Source organism: Patiria miniata, unplaced genomic scaffold, assembly GCF_015706575.1.
Source record: "Patiria miniata isolate m_02_andy unplaced genomic scaffold, ASM1570657v1 HiC_scaffold_1, whole genome shotgun sequence".
NCBI lineage: Eukaryota > Metazoa > Echinodermata > Asteroidea > Valvatida > Asterinidae > Patiria > Patiria miniata.
In genome coordinates, this window is record NW_024037047.1 from 23,644,555 (window position 1) to 23,658,298 (window position 13,744).

Here is a 13,744-nt window from a genome sequence, read left to right on the forward strand (position 1 = left end):
GAAATCAACAGACATTATTTTATCGTAACCATTATTTCCAAAGTCTCCTTGTCAATTTCAGTGTGGCCGATGTTTCTTCGGATATTATTTGAGCAGTTGCCATTATCCACCGTCGTCACCGCACAGGTCTATTGTACTACCATGCTGTGGGCACCCAGCGTGACCATTTCATTGTGCTATTGTTAGGCAATTTCGGGCGGGATCCCGCGGTCGGAACGGGGCCCGGGCGAACGCAGGCGCCCGGGGGGATTAGGAACAATAGGCCCGTTCCTCTCGTGCGCTCGCGTCGGAACGGGAAAAATCCGTTTGATCTCCTCCCTAAAACATGAATAGCTGTTTTTATGGCAAGGATTTATCAGTCTACTGAGATATTATGAGAAAAAACTTGCAGAGGTAAAACATGAATAGCGGATTAGGAACAATAGGCCCGTTCCTCCCGTGCGCTCGCGTCGGAACGGGAAAAAAACGTTTGATCTCCTCCCTAAAACACAAATAGCTTTTTTATGGCAAGGATTTATCAGTCTACTGAGATGTTTAAATGAGAAAACACTTGCAGAGGTAAAACACGAATAGCATTTTAGCAAAGTGCCATTTTGTTACATATTTTCAGAAGCATGTCAAAGTAACAGAAAATAAGTGAGAGAAAAACACCTTCTTTCGTATTATTAACCGTTTCACAAAATTGAGCTTAAATACAAACTATTTGTTATTCAAAACAGCTTCATCGTGTGTACTTAACGAAAAGTTAAATCCACAAACGTGTGACTGCAAGGTGAAATAATTATTGATGTTCTAAAAAAAAAAAACGAACTGATGTGATAAAAAACTAATGACTATAAACACATAAATCTCATATTGGGTATAAACTTCTCTAAGTCATAGATGCAATTTGTATAATTATATGTTTGAGTACTATTAGGTTGACATTACATTGCTTTTTAATCTTATATTTTGCGAAGACTATTGTTTTATACTGCGGAAAAGAAATTGTGTGAATGTTCAATCAACCAACCAAGAGATAATGAACTGAATTGTATGGGTTGTAGTTTTTCGTTGACTGAATTGAGTGGCGATTACTTATAAATATGAGTACAACAATTGTTTTGAGTATACCTATTTCTGAATATTCAAAACACTCTGTAAAAAGGATGACAAATCACCAAACTATTGGATATTTGTCCCGATTTTATTTTAACATAAACCCTGAGAAGTGTTGCATATTTCCAGAGTGATATAGTCATCGGATTTCTGTTGAAAAGTAAATTAGAGCTTACTTTGATCATAGCTCAATGCTTTGATTCACCTTCCCACTATAAGGGGAGAAATTCTGTTGACAATTTAAAGCTGATTTTAATCGGCGCTCTTCATAAGGGGCGGATTTAAAATGTTGACAATTTAGAGCTTAATTCCTTTGATTCGCCCTCTCAACAAAGGGACGGATTTCGACTTAACGTTGAGAGCTTATTTTGATTCACCCTCTCAATATTAGGGTCGATTTCTGTTGGCAATTTAGAGCACTCTTTGATTTACCCTCTCAATAATAAGGTGCGGATTTCTGTGGACAACTTAGAGGTTTTCTCCGTCCCAGTTAAGGTGGCGGAAGTTCTGATGACAATTAAACTGAGGAGTATACTTTGATTCGCCCTCCAAAAACTGTGGGCGGATTTTTAAAGTTAGGGGGCCTATATTGATTCGCACTCCCAATAAGGATGCAAATTTTTGTTGACAATATAAAGCTCCTTTTGATCCCCCCCCCCCCCCCGAATTTAAAAGTTAAACATATTCCGAAACAAAGTCCTTTAAAGGCCCGTCTTAAAAACAAGAAAAAAAGATTTTATAAATCGTATTGTTTGCCTAACCAGGGTTGTAAATAAAGACATTGTATACTACAGTTGTTGGCAGTTGTTGGAACAAGTATTCCGAGTCAATTTCTTTGTTGTTCCAAACAGTCAGAATACACAACAAATTGTCTTTTTGTGTGTGTGACGAAACAGGTTTTAGGGTCATTGCGTTAAAATGTTGATATTCTCTGAACGGATTGAGCAATTGCAGTATTTTTTCATCTAACAATAGCTTATGAAATTGGCTTTCCAGTCATTATCATTTTGGTACTATATATTGTTTTAAATATGAAATTTAATTTTTGGCGTTTGCCTCCGCTTTTTTTTACTCACCCATCACTAGCATTTGGTTGGCCAGTTAAAGTGTTTAGACAAGCACGTGAAAAATGTCCCAAAGTTCATATAATTTCACGTCAAAGTCGTCTCGATCTTGATTATATTTTCCTAACCAATGCTAAGGCCAAAAAAAATAATAGTTCTGCTTCCGGTTTCTTTACCTACCCTATTCTGACAGCCCCTACCCTAATTTTTTTATTGGAAAAATGAGAAAAAAACACCCAAAACCATCAATTTCTACTTTTCACCCTTGACTACCCGCAGACGCCTCCATATGATCGTACACAAACAAATTGGCAAAAAACAAATTATTTCCCCACCTACCTACCCTATTTTCAAATGCCATGTAATCGGAAGCAGAATTTTTTTTTTTTTGGCCTAACCATGATTGCTATCCTTGCTCCAAGCAAATGCTCCAAGAGTCCAAGAATGCTCCAAGTAAAATTGTTCCTTGCTCTATAGGCCTTTTCACACTGTCCAAAATCAGCCACCTGAATCACACAGCTGCATTGTACATAATGTACATGCTATCCTACATGTAGTGCAGAAGTGATTACATAATAGCATCATATGATGTATGGTCACACACTGGCATCGGGTAACACCTATCTTTATTGACCACAGCCTGCAAGTCACTGCTCTTTAATAGCTAATGGATCAGTTACAGCTGACCACAAGTAGGCTCTTATCAGTCTATTAAACATGTTAAAACATTTTCTGAGGTTCCAGAAAATGCATTAGATTGGGCTCAGCTCTGTAATGACACAATTTTTCCGGCCAGCCTCATTGGGTTTCTGCACAGGGTGTCAAGTGATGTCCAGGTACAATGTATGGAACTCTTTCCTCAGGAATTGATGCATGCATACAAACGAAGGGCAGCCCTCGCAAAACAATTGGAAGCTTCACTTTCATGCAAACCAAAAGTTAACCTTAGTACCACCATCTTCATTTTTGTCGTCTACTTATAATATATCAAAGGCAATTTTTTTATATTTTTTTATGGCAGCTTTGGAGGTGGAATCTGATGTTTTGTTGGGCATGGGGAAGTAGAAGCACAAGCCTTGATACTCGTTCAGACCTTACTATTGCCTAATCACGTCCAAATGTTGTAGGGTCCACTGCTACTCCGAATCAGAATATCATTCTCCAACATTCATTTTTTTTCATATTCAATAATGTGACAATAATGTGTACATGTAGGCCTATAACTTAGGTGCACGTATCCACGAATTTTGGTGCTTAAGGAATAAGGAGCTACTTCATTATTACCCTGCTCATTGGGCCAATGAAACATTCCAAAGACAATCTGAGCTCCCTGGCGAGTAAACAGCTCGATGCTGCCATTTTGGGGCAAAGCAGCTTAAATCAACCACAATTATCAATTCTGCCCTCACAGGTACCAGTTTACTCCTGGCATGCCTGGGTGGGGAGAAACAATGAGTGACAAAGTGCCTTGCCCAAGGGCACACGCACCATAACCCTAGGCCGGACTTGAACCCACAACCTGCAGAATTGCCCGCAGACTAGCTTGAGTAACTCCAGCTGACATTATATTCATTCACATTATATTATATGTAGCGCTGGAGGCATAACCTGTTCGTTAGAATGTGGTAGCAAGAGACCCTCAAAAAATGGCCTCTCCAAAATTGTTCATTTTCACCTCTAATATCCCACCCCAGATTTCATTTACATACCTCATACATTCAGCAGTCATTTACGAAGCCTAATGATCGACTTGAAACAGACTGAGACCACCAAAAAAAATGTGAAAAATCTTGACGATTTCGGTGGCTTGTCCGTAAATAAACGCCATGACGTGATGACATCGAAAAAAATCTACGCGCGATGTATGTGGGTACACACCGCTTTTAGGCGCCGGAAGTGTGTTCAATTTTTGTCTGGTGCGTTGTCGCGGAAAGCAAGACAACGAGAATGCTCTCCACGACAACGCACCAGACGAAAATTGAACTCATTTGCAGCGCCTGAAAGCGGTGTGGTACCCACATACATCGCGCGCAGATTTTTTTCGATGTCATCACGTGATGCATACATTTACATAATTAGCAAATTAAAATGGCCGACAGCCATGGAACTGGCGTTTTTTTTTACAGACAAGCCAACGAAATCGTCAAGATTTTTCACATTTTTTTTGTGGTCTGTTTCAAGTCGATCATTAGGCTTCGTAAATGTATGAATGTATGAGGTATGTAAATATGAACTCTGCGGTGGGATATTACAGGTGAAAATGAACAATTTTTGAGAGGCCATTTTTTTAGGGTATCTTGCTACCACATTCTAACGAACAGGTTTTGCCTCCAGCGCTACATGTAAATGAATATGAGCATGTCAGCTGGAGTTACTCAAGCTACCCGCAGACCATGAATTCAATGCTCCAGATCATGAGGCCATGGCACTCCACACATTGCAAGCTAGTTAAAGTAGAGGAAAATATCAATTCAACAAAATTAAAACTAAAATTTGTGGGTTTTTGGGGGGGTTTTTGTTCTCTATATTACTTATTAGTACATGTACCTGGTAGTTAGTCAGTGTTAGTACATGTATCTGTTGTGCCCATTCTTGAAAATCACGCATTCTTAAGAATGTGCATGCACATTCTTAAGAATGTGCAACTGGATCCTTGCGCAATCTTCGCAAAAAATAACTCTTCCAGATTGAGCGCACATTCTTAAGAATGCGCGACAAGATAACGGTCTTGTCAATACCGAGCACCGGCTGCGCTTGGCAAGTCTAGCTGCATCCTCGTTCACTGATTCTCAATAATTATACTGTTGCAACGCAAGGCGCTGAAAAGTAGAGTGGATATGAATTATATGGGGGGGGGGGGGACCGGGAAAAAATAAGAGACATAATACTAGTGGAAAGAATTCTGATTTTTGGGATAATAAAAGCGGGGGGGGGGGGGGGGGGGGGGGGGGGGGGGGGAACGTTATGAGGAATGTGAAGAATGAGAATGAATACTGCGACATCCCATAGTGCTAATGCTATTTCCCATTTAAATTGTCACCAATTTATTGTTCACACCCCACCATTACGTCGCAGAGCTGGATTCTACATGTATCTAGTCAAAAGAGCAATTTTGGCAGCTTCTGGACATCTTTTTTTTTTCGTGGCATGCATATGATACATACAGGGAGTTGTAACTTGTCTAGCCTAAACAAAGCACTTCCCAGACTAGTTCCCAGTCCTCCGTTATTACAAAACTTCCCATAGTGGGCAGAAAAAAGCAATAATAACAGGTTTAATTTGATTCAAATTATCGTAGTTATACGAGTACAGAAGCATAGAACATTTTCTTTCCTCTTTATATAAATTGTTTCCCTTTTAACCGCTATACATTTCAATTAACATAATTATGTCGTGCAATGTTTGTTAAGATTGGGCAAAATTCATAAATTGTGCACGTGATATTCCCGCCCAATCTTAAGAATGAGCGCTCATTCTTAAGAACGCGTGCTCGTTCTTAAGAATGGGCGCTCATTCTTAAGAATGCGCGCACATTCTTAAGATTACGTGATTTTCAAGAATGGGCACAACATATCCAAGGTTTTAATGCATTGTTTTGAACATGTTGAAACGTTCAACCAATTTTCCTTCCTCCATCATTTTCCACTGTGGAAAAAATGCACACATGTATTTAATTCTGGATTGAAACATTAACATTAACAATGTAAATCATTTAACAGTCCCTATTTCATGTAAATTCCAACAACCATGACAACATCAACATGATCAATTGCCAAATTCCTAATCTGTCGAGTAACGTTATGGCAGGAGTTTCATAATTCCTCCCTCATGTCTGTCCAACAACAGCATTACCGGTAGTCATTAATTGCCTTTTTCAGTTTTTAGTAAATAGGCCTATTAACTTTCTGCCCAAGCATGCCTAGTTTTAATGAACGGTTAGGCCTATGGCGGAAAAAGTTCCATACTGGATCGCCACTTTTTTCAATTATTTTTTATGGTTATTCCTCCACTTTCCCTCCTCTACTCTCACCCTCTCCTTTCCTTAATTTCTATTTATCAATCAGTCAGTTACTTCATCGAGATTCGAACCTCGGACGCTTGCTTGATACATGAGACTCTTAACCGCTAGGCCGCGCACGATCGCTGTTGCAATAATCAATCTTTGAACATATTTGAAGTATCAATTGAAATAAACTAAATATTCATGAGAAAATAAATATTCATAATGACATATTGCACTATCATTGGCTGGCTCATGCGACGTCATGGTTATCGATGTCATGCGTATAACGTACCGCTGTTCCACACACTTCAAATTCAATCAGTTTTGACCGGCTGCTAGTGCTACAACTTGGTTCTGCACGACGTGTGCATCCAAAAATGTGCTCTAAAAACACACTTTTCCTAATTTTTTTTCACCTTAACACAGCTTCCTGGATTCCTCTTGGTTGAAATCACAAAGGTGAGGTGACAATGAATATGTTTGGCAGCAGATACATGTAAATTGACGATCGATTATGGAACTTTTTCCCCTATGGCAATTGGCATGTATGGCTATGCAGAATTTCGACAAAGACCATGAAGACTCGGATTTTCTGGTAACCTGTGCACAAATAAACGTAGGCTCCCTATAGCCCAGGTTGGACATGTCGTCATTGCATTACGTAGTGAGGTACATGTAAGGGAATCCACCTGGGGCTCCCCCAGTCACACACAAAAATCGCATCAGGCAGAGTCATTCATGTCATTGGCCTATATCCAACTGTGCACATTTCTAATGCTACATTAGTCATTACGTGCCAGAACGAACAGAAGTAACTAAAAATGTAAAACGGAGCTTAGAAAGGTTAAACTTACCCCGCAAAGTCCGGAATTGCAACCTAGTTGTAGTCTTCTCGGCCTCGAGTTCTCGAACAGTGATGTCCCTAACCCTTTACTACAGATTTCCACCTGGAAAGTTCGCGGGCTTCACACTTTTTAGTGCAATTTTCAGCATTGAATGAGGAAAATTTCGCAAGTAGGTCAGCTGGGGTCAATCATGTGATACTTGGACTGTTCCATTTTCATTGGGGGTTCACCAACTGTGTCCGGGAGTTCAACACCCCAAAATAAATAATGAAACTCGTCAAAATGTTCATTCTTTTTCATTATTTTTACATTAATACTAGACTCGAGAAAAACTGACAAGTGTTCATTGTAAAAGTAATGACAGTTACATTTTGAAAAGCCAGATAACTATTTTCGTTCAGTATGTAGACTAGCACAAGTCTATTCATCAGCAACATCCATTGTCGAACCATAATCTATTTATAAATTAGGATGTAGAGGTCACTGACTTGACAGTTCGTGTCAAGGATAAACATTGTGCAAAATGTACCCCCCCCCCCCCCCCCCCCCCCGCCGAACTGCTAGTAACATTTTGCCCAATTACCAATTACGGCCCCCATTTCCCAAAAAGGATGCGATTCTAACTCCATACAGCTCCAATGCCATATGCGATAGGCATTAGAGCTGCATGGAGTTACTCAATTAGCTACTACTAGTGGTTCTGATATTTGCATAGGCCCTATATGCTGGAAAAGGAGCGAACTTGGAACAGAACTATAGCTGAATAATTCTGAATACAATATTTTAGTTTTCATCGGTTTCAGCATAGGTTTTGAGCATGGTTATTACCTCTTTATGGTTTCAGAAGTAAATTCTATGAAATTCTTAGATTTTTTTTTTTTTAAACAACCCTTCTCTTTTCCATCTTTGTATTTAAAAGGGCAAGCTTCATCATGGGCTGTAATTCACTTGCTTCGAGGGGAGTGATGGGTATTAAAATTGTCCAAATGCATGTGCATGTACATGTATGTGATTTTGTTTTTCACGAGGGTGCGGGTGGCCGGGGCAGGGCAAAAGACCATGGTTTGAGGTGGGGGAAGCATTCTTAACTCTTTCCACCGCCAATCTGGAAAGACACCGACTAGCCAAGGAATGCACAGCTCAATTTGGGAAATGGATAAAGAATTTCTTATAGTGGGTGATATTCTGCTTTCGGCCCAAGTAAAGGAGGGGGGGGGGTACTATTTCAGTCCCAGCTCTATGCTTCAAATGCTTCAACTTAATGATGATCTTTTTATTTGCGACTCTGGACCTTAAAGGGGTGGAGCGGGGTAAGAGTCAGTGGGGTTTATATAATGTACATCATTGAAATCGAATCCAAATACACATTGTTCGTCGATGTAGCACTTTCCAAAGTTTATTCTGCATCTCTGTTACCATGCATTTTCAATAGGATTGCACATAATTTCAATTCTTAAGAAAACATGTAAAGTTTAATACTCTCCTTATATGTACATCTCATTAACGGCAATTAATGTTGTGCCAGAAATCTTGAGCACTGGAATGGTCTAGGTTTTTATTCATCAACATGATCCAGACCCCATTACAAAACTGTCCAAGCAAAAAAAATTAAACCTCATAAAAAGATCCTCCATCCTTGATCACTAATTAGACCAATCCGTTATATGCTTCACCAGCCCACTGTAAATTGACAACACACTGCGCCTCCCATATACCCATTTTCAAAGATGGTGTGTAATCAGTTTATTAGGCCCCCAAAAAAAAGGCTCCGGTTTCTGGTCTGCGCGTGCGTCGCCATAGCCATGCGCATCGGCTAAATTAAAAAGGTTTTTTTTTTCAATGTAAGATGATGTCTCAAAACCGCCAAACTCACTGGTTTTACCTCAATCCTGCTGCTGCACAATTCTAACGTGTTTTTAGATGGGGTTACGATCGAGTATAAGCTTTATGTGGCCTCTCTGGGCTCCCATGTATTTTGCACTAAATTTTGGCGGGCACCATTTGCAGTCATCAGCCGACATTTGAAGAAAAAAAAAGTAAAAAAAACAAACAAACATAAGCAGCGTTGCTGCAACACTTTTGGGGCAAGCTCCACACCAGAAACCGAAGACTTTTTGGGGGGGCCTTAAAGACTTTAAAACTTATAGTCTTCAGTATAAAAAAAAAAATTGAATAAATTAGCATAAATTTGGAGGTTGAGATTTTGGATTTTGGTCCACAGTGTCCACCTCATGATTATGGGTTGGATAGTGCTTGTTGAGGAGCTCACTTCGGTGCAGGAAGGCTTTGCCACAAATTCCGCAGACAAATTGTTTTTCGCCGGAGTGACTGTGTAGGTGAGCGGCAAGCTTTTTTAGGATTGATAAAGGCTTTGCTGCACACGTCACACTCGTACGCTTTTTCCACAGTGTGCGTGACTTGGTGTGCTTTCAAGCTGCCAGGCTGCGAAAAACCCCGGCCGCAGATTTGACAAATGAACGGCTTTTCGCCGGTGTGAGTCCGCTTGTGAGCTGCGAGTTTGCTCGAGTGTTTGAAGTTTTTCCCGCAGAACTGGCAGCTGTACGGCTTCTCGTGAGTCAGCTGGTGTTTGCTGAGGTCGCTCTCGTGAGAGAAGCTTCGGCCGCAACTTCCGCACACGAATGAGTGAGTGAGACAGTGGGACACAAGGTGCGTTTTTCGACTGAACGCCCGGTTGCAGATGTCGCACGTGTAGGGTTTGTCCTCCGTGTGGGTAGCTCGATGATTGTTCAAACTGCTCCGTTGCGAGTACGCTTTGCCGCAGATTTCACAGCTAAACGGCTTCTCGCTACTGTGCATCCGCTTGTGAGTCGCAAGCTTGCTGCGAAAGTCAAACGCTTTGTCGCACACTTCGCACTTGTAAGGTCGGCTGTTGGTGTGCGAAAGCTTATGCTTGTCCAGATCACTCTGCTGCGCAAATGCGCGACCGCACAATCCACAGATGAACGGTTTGTCGCCCTCGTGGGCCCGTGTGTGGACTAGGAGGCTACTCTTGCGGGTGTACGCCATTCCACAAATGTCACATGCGTGCGGTTTTTCGTCGGAGTGGGTGCGGTGGTGGTTTTTTGAGGCTGCCCTTTTCAATAAAGCCCTTGCCGCAGATTGTGCACGTGTAGGGTCGTTCCCCAGTGTGGACACGTTGGTGAATGGCCAGCTTGCTGGAGTGCAGATACGCCTTGCCGCAGATATCACAAACGTAAGGCTTCTCCGGTTCATCTGGGGCTGGAACTTGAAGTACATGTACATGTTCGTCCTCCATCTCAAAAGGGCAGGCTGAAACCTATCCTACACGAATTCCAAACTTCAGGGATTCATGCAGTTTCCTACAAAAACAAACATTAACATTTTATGATTTATGAATTATCAGACATCAGATTCAGAGATGATGTAATGAATATTATTATTTGTAATTTGTTGGCGGGAATTTTGCTTAACACAAAAAGAACAGGAATTTCTGTGCAAGATTTTACTCTTTGAAAACAATGAAAATGCCTACATGTCTGCTTGTTCAATTGTATAATAACATAAATAGGCTATGCTACTGTAGCTTGAGTAACTCCAGCTGACATGCTCATATTCATTCACATGTGAATGAATATGACATGTATGAGCATGTCAGCTGGAGTTACTCAAGGTAGCCTACATGTAATACTTGTTTTATTACAGTTTACACTGTCCATGTCCCATCAGATCATTACTTATTTTATGTTTAATCATATTTCAAACGAAGTGGCTATCGTTACGGCAGTCGTTGTCTAGCGCCCTCTACGATACTTTTTTGATACGCACGCAGGTATATAATTATTTGTTTCCCCACGTTTTAGCGAGCAGTGCGACAGCTCAGTCGATAGTGGGTAGGACTTTGCACCACGAGGTTGCGGGTTCGAATCTCAGTTTTGTACTCGAATTTTTTTTCCTTTTCTAACCTGAGGCTTTGGAGGATTTTTTTTAAAAGGGAAATAAAGTCTGAATTTCATAACGTTCAAATTCACTTTTTCCTTCTAATTTTATATTTTCTTGTCATGTTTTTATAAAAGTTGCAGTCTACCGTAACGATAGAAAATAGGAAATGCGTTACGGCTGCCGTAACAATAGCCACTGCGTATTTTAAAATCTAATTTTTGTGTGAAAAAAAATAAAACGAGTCGAGTAGGGCCTAATTTATGTACATTTTGCTGAACTTATTGTAACATTATGAATAAGTATACGAATAATAAAAAGTTCCAAGCTACGTGAGGCTCTTTGTCCTACCTTTTCACTGTCGTTTTTGAAGAAATATTTTCGTAATGACAATGAGGAACTGCAACCTCAACTGTGCAACTAGGCTACATACATTATGTACAGTCAATAAATACTGCACTGCAACAAAGTGTACTGTGTTGTGCCCATTCTTGAAAATCACGCATTCTCGAGAATGGGCATGCACATTCTTGAGAATGTGCAACTGGATCCTTGCTCAATCTTGGCAAAAAATAACTCTTCCAGATTGAGCGCACATTCTTGAGAATGCGCGACAAGATAACGGTCTTGTCGATGCCGAGCACCGGCTGCGCTTGGCAAGTCTAGCTAAATCCTCGTTCACTGATTCTCAATAATTATACTGTTGCAACGCAAGGCGCTGAAAAGTAGAGTGGATATGATAAGTAAAGGCGTATAGATACGGGGGGGGGGGGCGGGGGACCGGGAAAATATAAGAGACATAATAATACTAGTGCAAATAATTCTGATTTTTGGGATAATAAAAGCGGGGGGGGGGACGTAAGAATGAAGAATGTGAAGAATGAGAATGAATACTGCGACATCCCATAGTGCTAATGCTATTTCCCATTTAAATTGCCACCAATTTATTGTTCACATCCCACCATAACGTCGCAGAGCTGGATTCTATCTAGTCAGAAGAGTAATTTTGGCAGCTTCTGGACATCGGGTTTTTTTCGTGGCACGCATATGATACATGCAGGGACTTGTAACTTGTCTAGCCTAAACAAAGCACTTCCCAGACTAGTTCCCAGTCCTCCGTTATTACAAAACTTCCCATAGTGGGCAGAAAAAAGCAATAATAACAGGTTTAATTTGATTCAAATTATCGTAGTTATACGAGTACAGAAGCATAGCACATTTTCTTTCCTCTTTATATGAATTGTTTCCCTTTTAACCGCTATACAATTCATTTAACATAATTATGTCGTGCAATGTTTGTTAAGATTGGGCAAAATTCATAAATTGTGCACGTGATATTCCCACCCAATCTTAAGAATGAGCGCTCATTCTTAAGAACGCGTGCTCGTTCTTAAGAATGGGCGCTCATTCTTAAGAATGCGCGCCCATTCTCGAGAATGTGCATGCCCATTCTCGAGAATGCGTGATTTTCAAGAATGGGCACAACATACTGCAACAAAGTGCAAGGATTTCTAATGTTGACGAAAACATGTTAATCTACCTGTGTGCAACCCGGGCTCCTCAATCAAAATCGAAGCTGGATTCAGTTCACCATTGTTGGCACCAGACTATTGAAAAATTGACTTGACCAAGTCCTCTCACTCTCGGCGAACCACATCTTCAATAACCGAAGGGGCGTGGCAACCACAAAGAGAGGGTGATGAAAATGTTGAATACCGACCAACTGACTGACTGAACAACCGACAGACTGACTTTCAAACCATTAATTGACAATAGATATATAAAAACAAGTTTATGCATGCATTATAAATTTGACAAACGAACAGACTGTTATCTATGTCAAACATAAAAACAGCATTAACACCACAAAATAGGCATTTTAAATGAAATGTTTCCCTTGAATGCTATTTTCAAAATTTATTTACAATTCGTTTAGCATGAGGTGTGCAAAACATAAATGACATTAAAAAAAAAAAAAAAGACACAAACATTGAATAACCAACCTATAAATACACCCACTTTGTCTGTGTTCACTAAAATAACTCAAAAGTGAGGGGCTGAAGTGACTTTTAATTTAAAATTTCAATTAAAATATGTACTTGCTGAACGACACATTCCTAATTGGGAATTTTGTTTTATTAATTATGTAGGCCAGCAACAAAGCCATTGTTAAAAAAAACTACAGACTTTGGGTGGCTTGTGCGTAAAGCGCTCGCCTCTCACCAAGGTGACCACGGTTCGAATCCTGGCCGCGGATCACATGTGAGTAGAGTTGTGCTTTGGTTCTCTCCTGTGCCACGAGGGTTTTTCTCCGGGCCCTCCGGTTTTCCTCCCTCCGGAAAAATCAAAAACTTTTGATCTCGGGCTGTTTATTATTAATTAATAATAATAATTATTCCTACAAATGTACTATTAGGGAGACACGTTAGCGTAGAAATTTCGATAGTAGGGAGACACGGGCTTAAAGGGAATATACATCATTTGCTTTTGCTGTAATTTTCAGAAATGGTTGGAATTGGGGGGTTGGAAATATAAAGCAAATATAGTTACACTGACTTTTTGGAGGTTTTGGGTTCGAAAATGCTATAAAAACCAAGAAAAACGATCATTTTCCTGTAGTCTGGTTCCCTGACTCCATATAAGAAGAAACAGAGCAGTTTACATACATTGGGGAATTGTAAGGTTAGGGAACCAGTCTAGCTGGCTCGTACCCGTTCATAGGTTTGTAATCGATTGTAAACAAGTGCGATGGTCAATTGGGGCCAGTGTTTGAAAAAAAAGCCAGTTGTTTCCAACGCTGATCGGCCGATCAGCGT

The 13,744-nt window shown here is 40.4% G+C and overlaps 2 protein-coding genes across 4 annotated transcripts in view; both read right to left on the reverse strand.

The window, feature by feature from the left end:
- LOC119726045 overlaps positions 1-7,222 on the reverse strand; it is a 32,022-nt gene extending 24,800 nt beyond the window's left edge. For 2 of the 3 annotated variants that reach the window (XM_038197671.1, XM_038197664.1), the window contains exon 1: positions 7,020-7,222. The gene's annotated coding sequence lies outside the window, so the exon portion shown is untranslated. The remainder of the gene's footprint in view (positions 1-7,019) is intronic. The other variant, XM_038197679.1, reaches the window with a different exon arrangement.
- Positions 7,223-9,131: 1,909 nt separating this feature from the next.
- Positions 9,132-11,376, reverse strand: LOC119726069 (zinc finger protein 239-like). Its single transcript, XM_038197689.1, has 2 exons — positions 11,280-11,376; positions 9,132-10,351 (listed from the first exon to the last, which is right to left on the reverse strand). Exon 2 carries the CDS (start codon positions 10,272-10,274, stop codon positions 9,276-9,278), a length of 999 nt encoding a protein of 332 aa, XP_038053617.1. The 5' UTR covers positions 10,275-10,351; positions 11,280-11,376; the 3' UTR covers positions 9,132-9,275.
- Positions 11,377-13,744: the final 2,368 nt, after the last annotated feature.

Excerpts from the sequence above, each read along its gene's own strand:
- LOC119726069 (XM_038197689.1), bottom strand. The coding sequence starts at position 10,274 with ATGTACATGTACTTCAAGTTCCAGCCCCAGATGAACCGGAGAAGCCTT.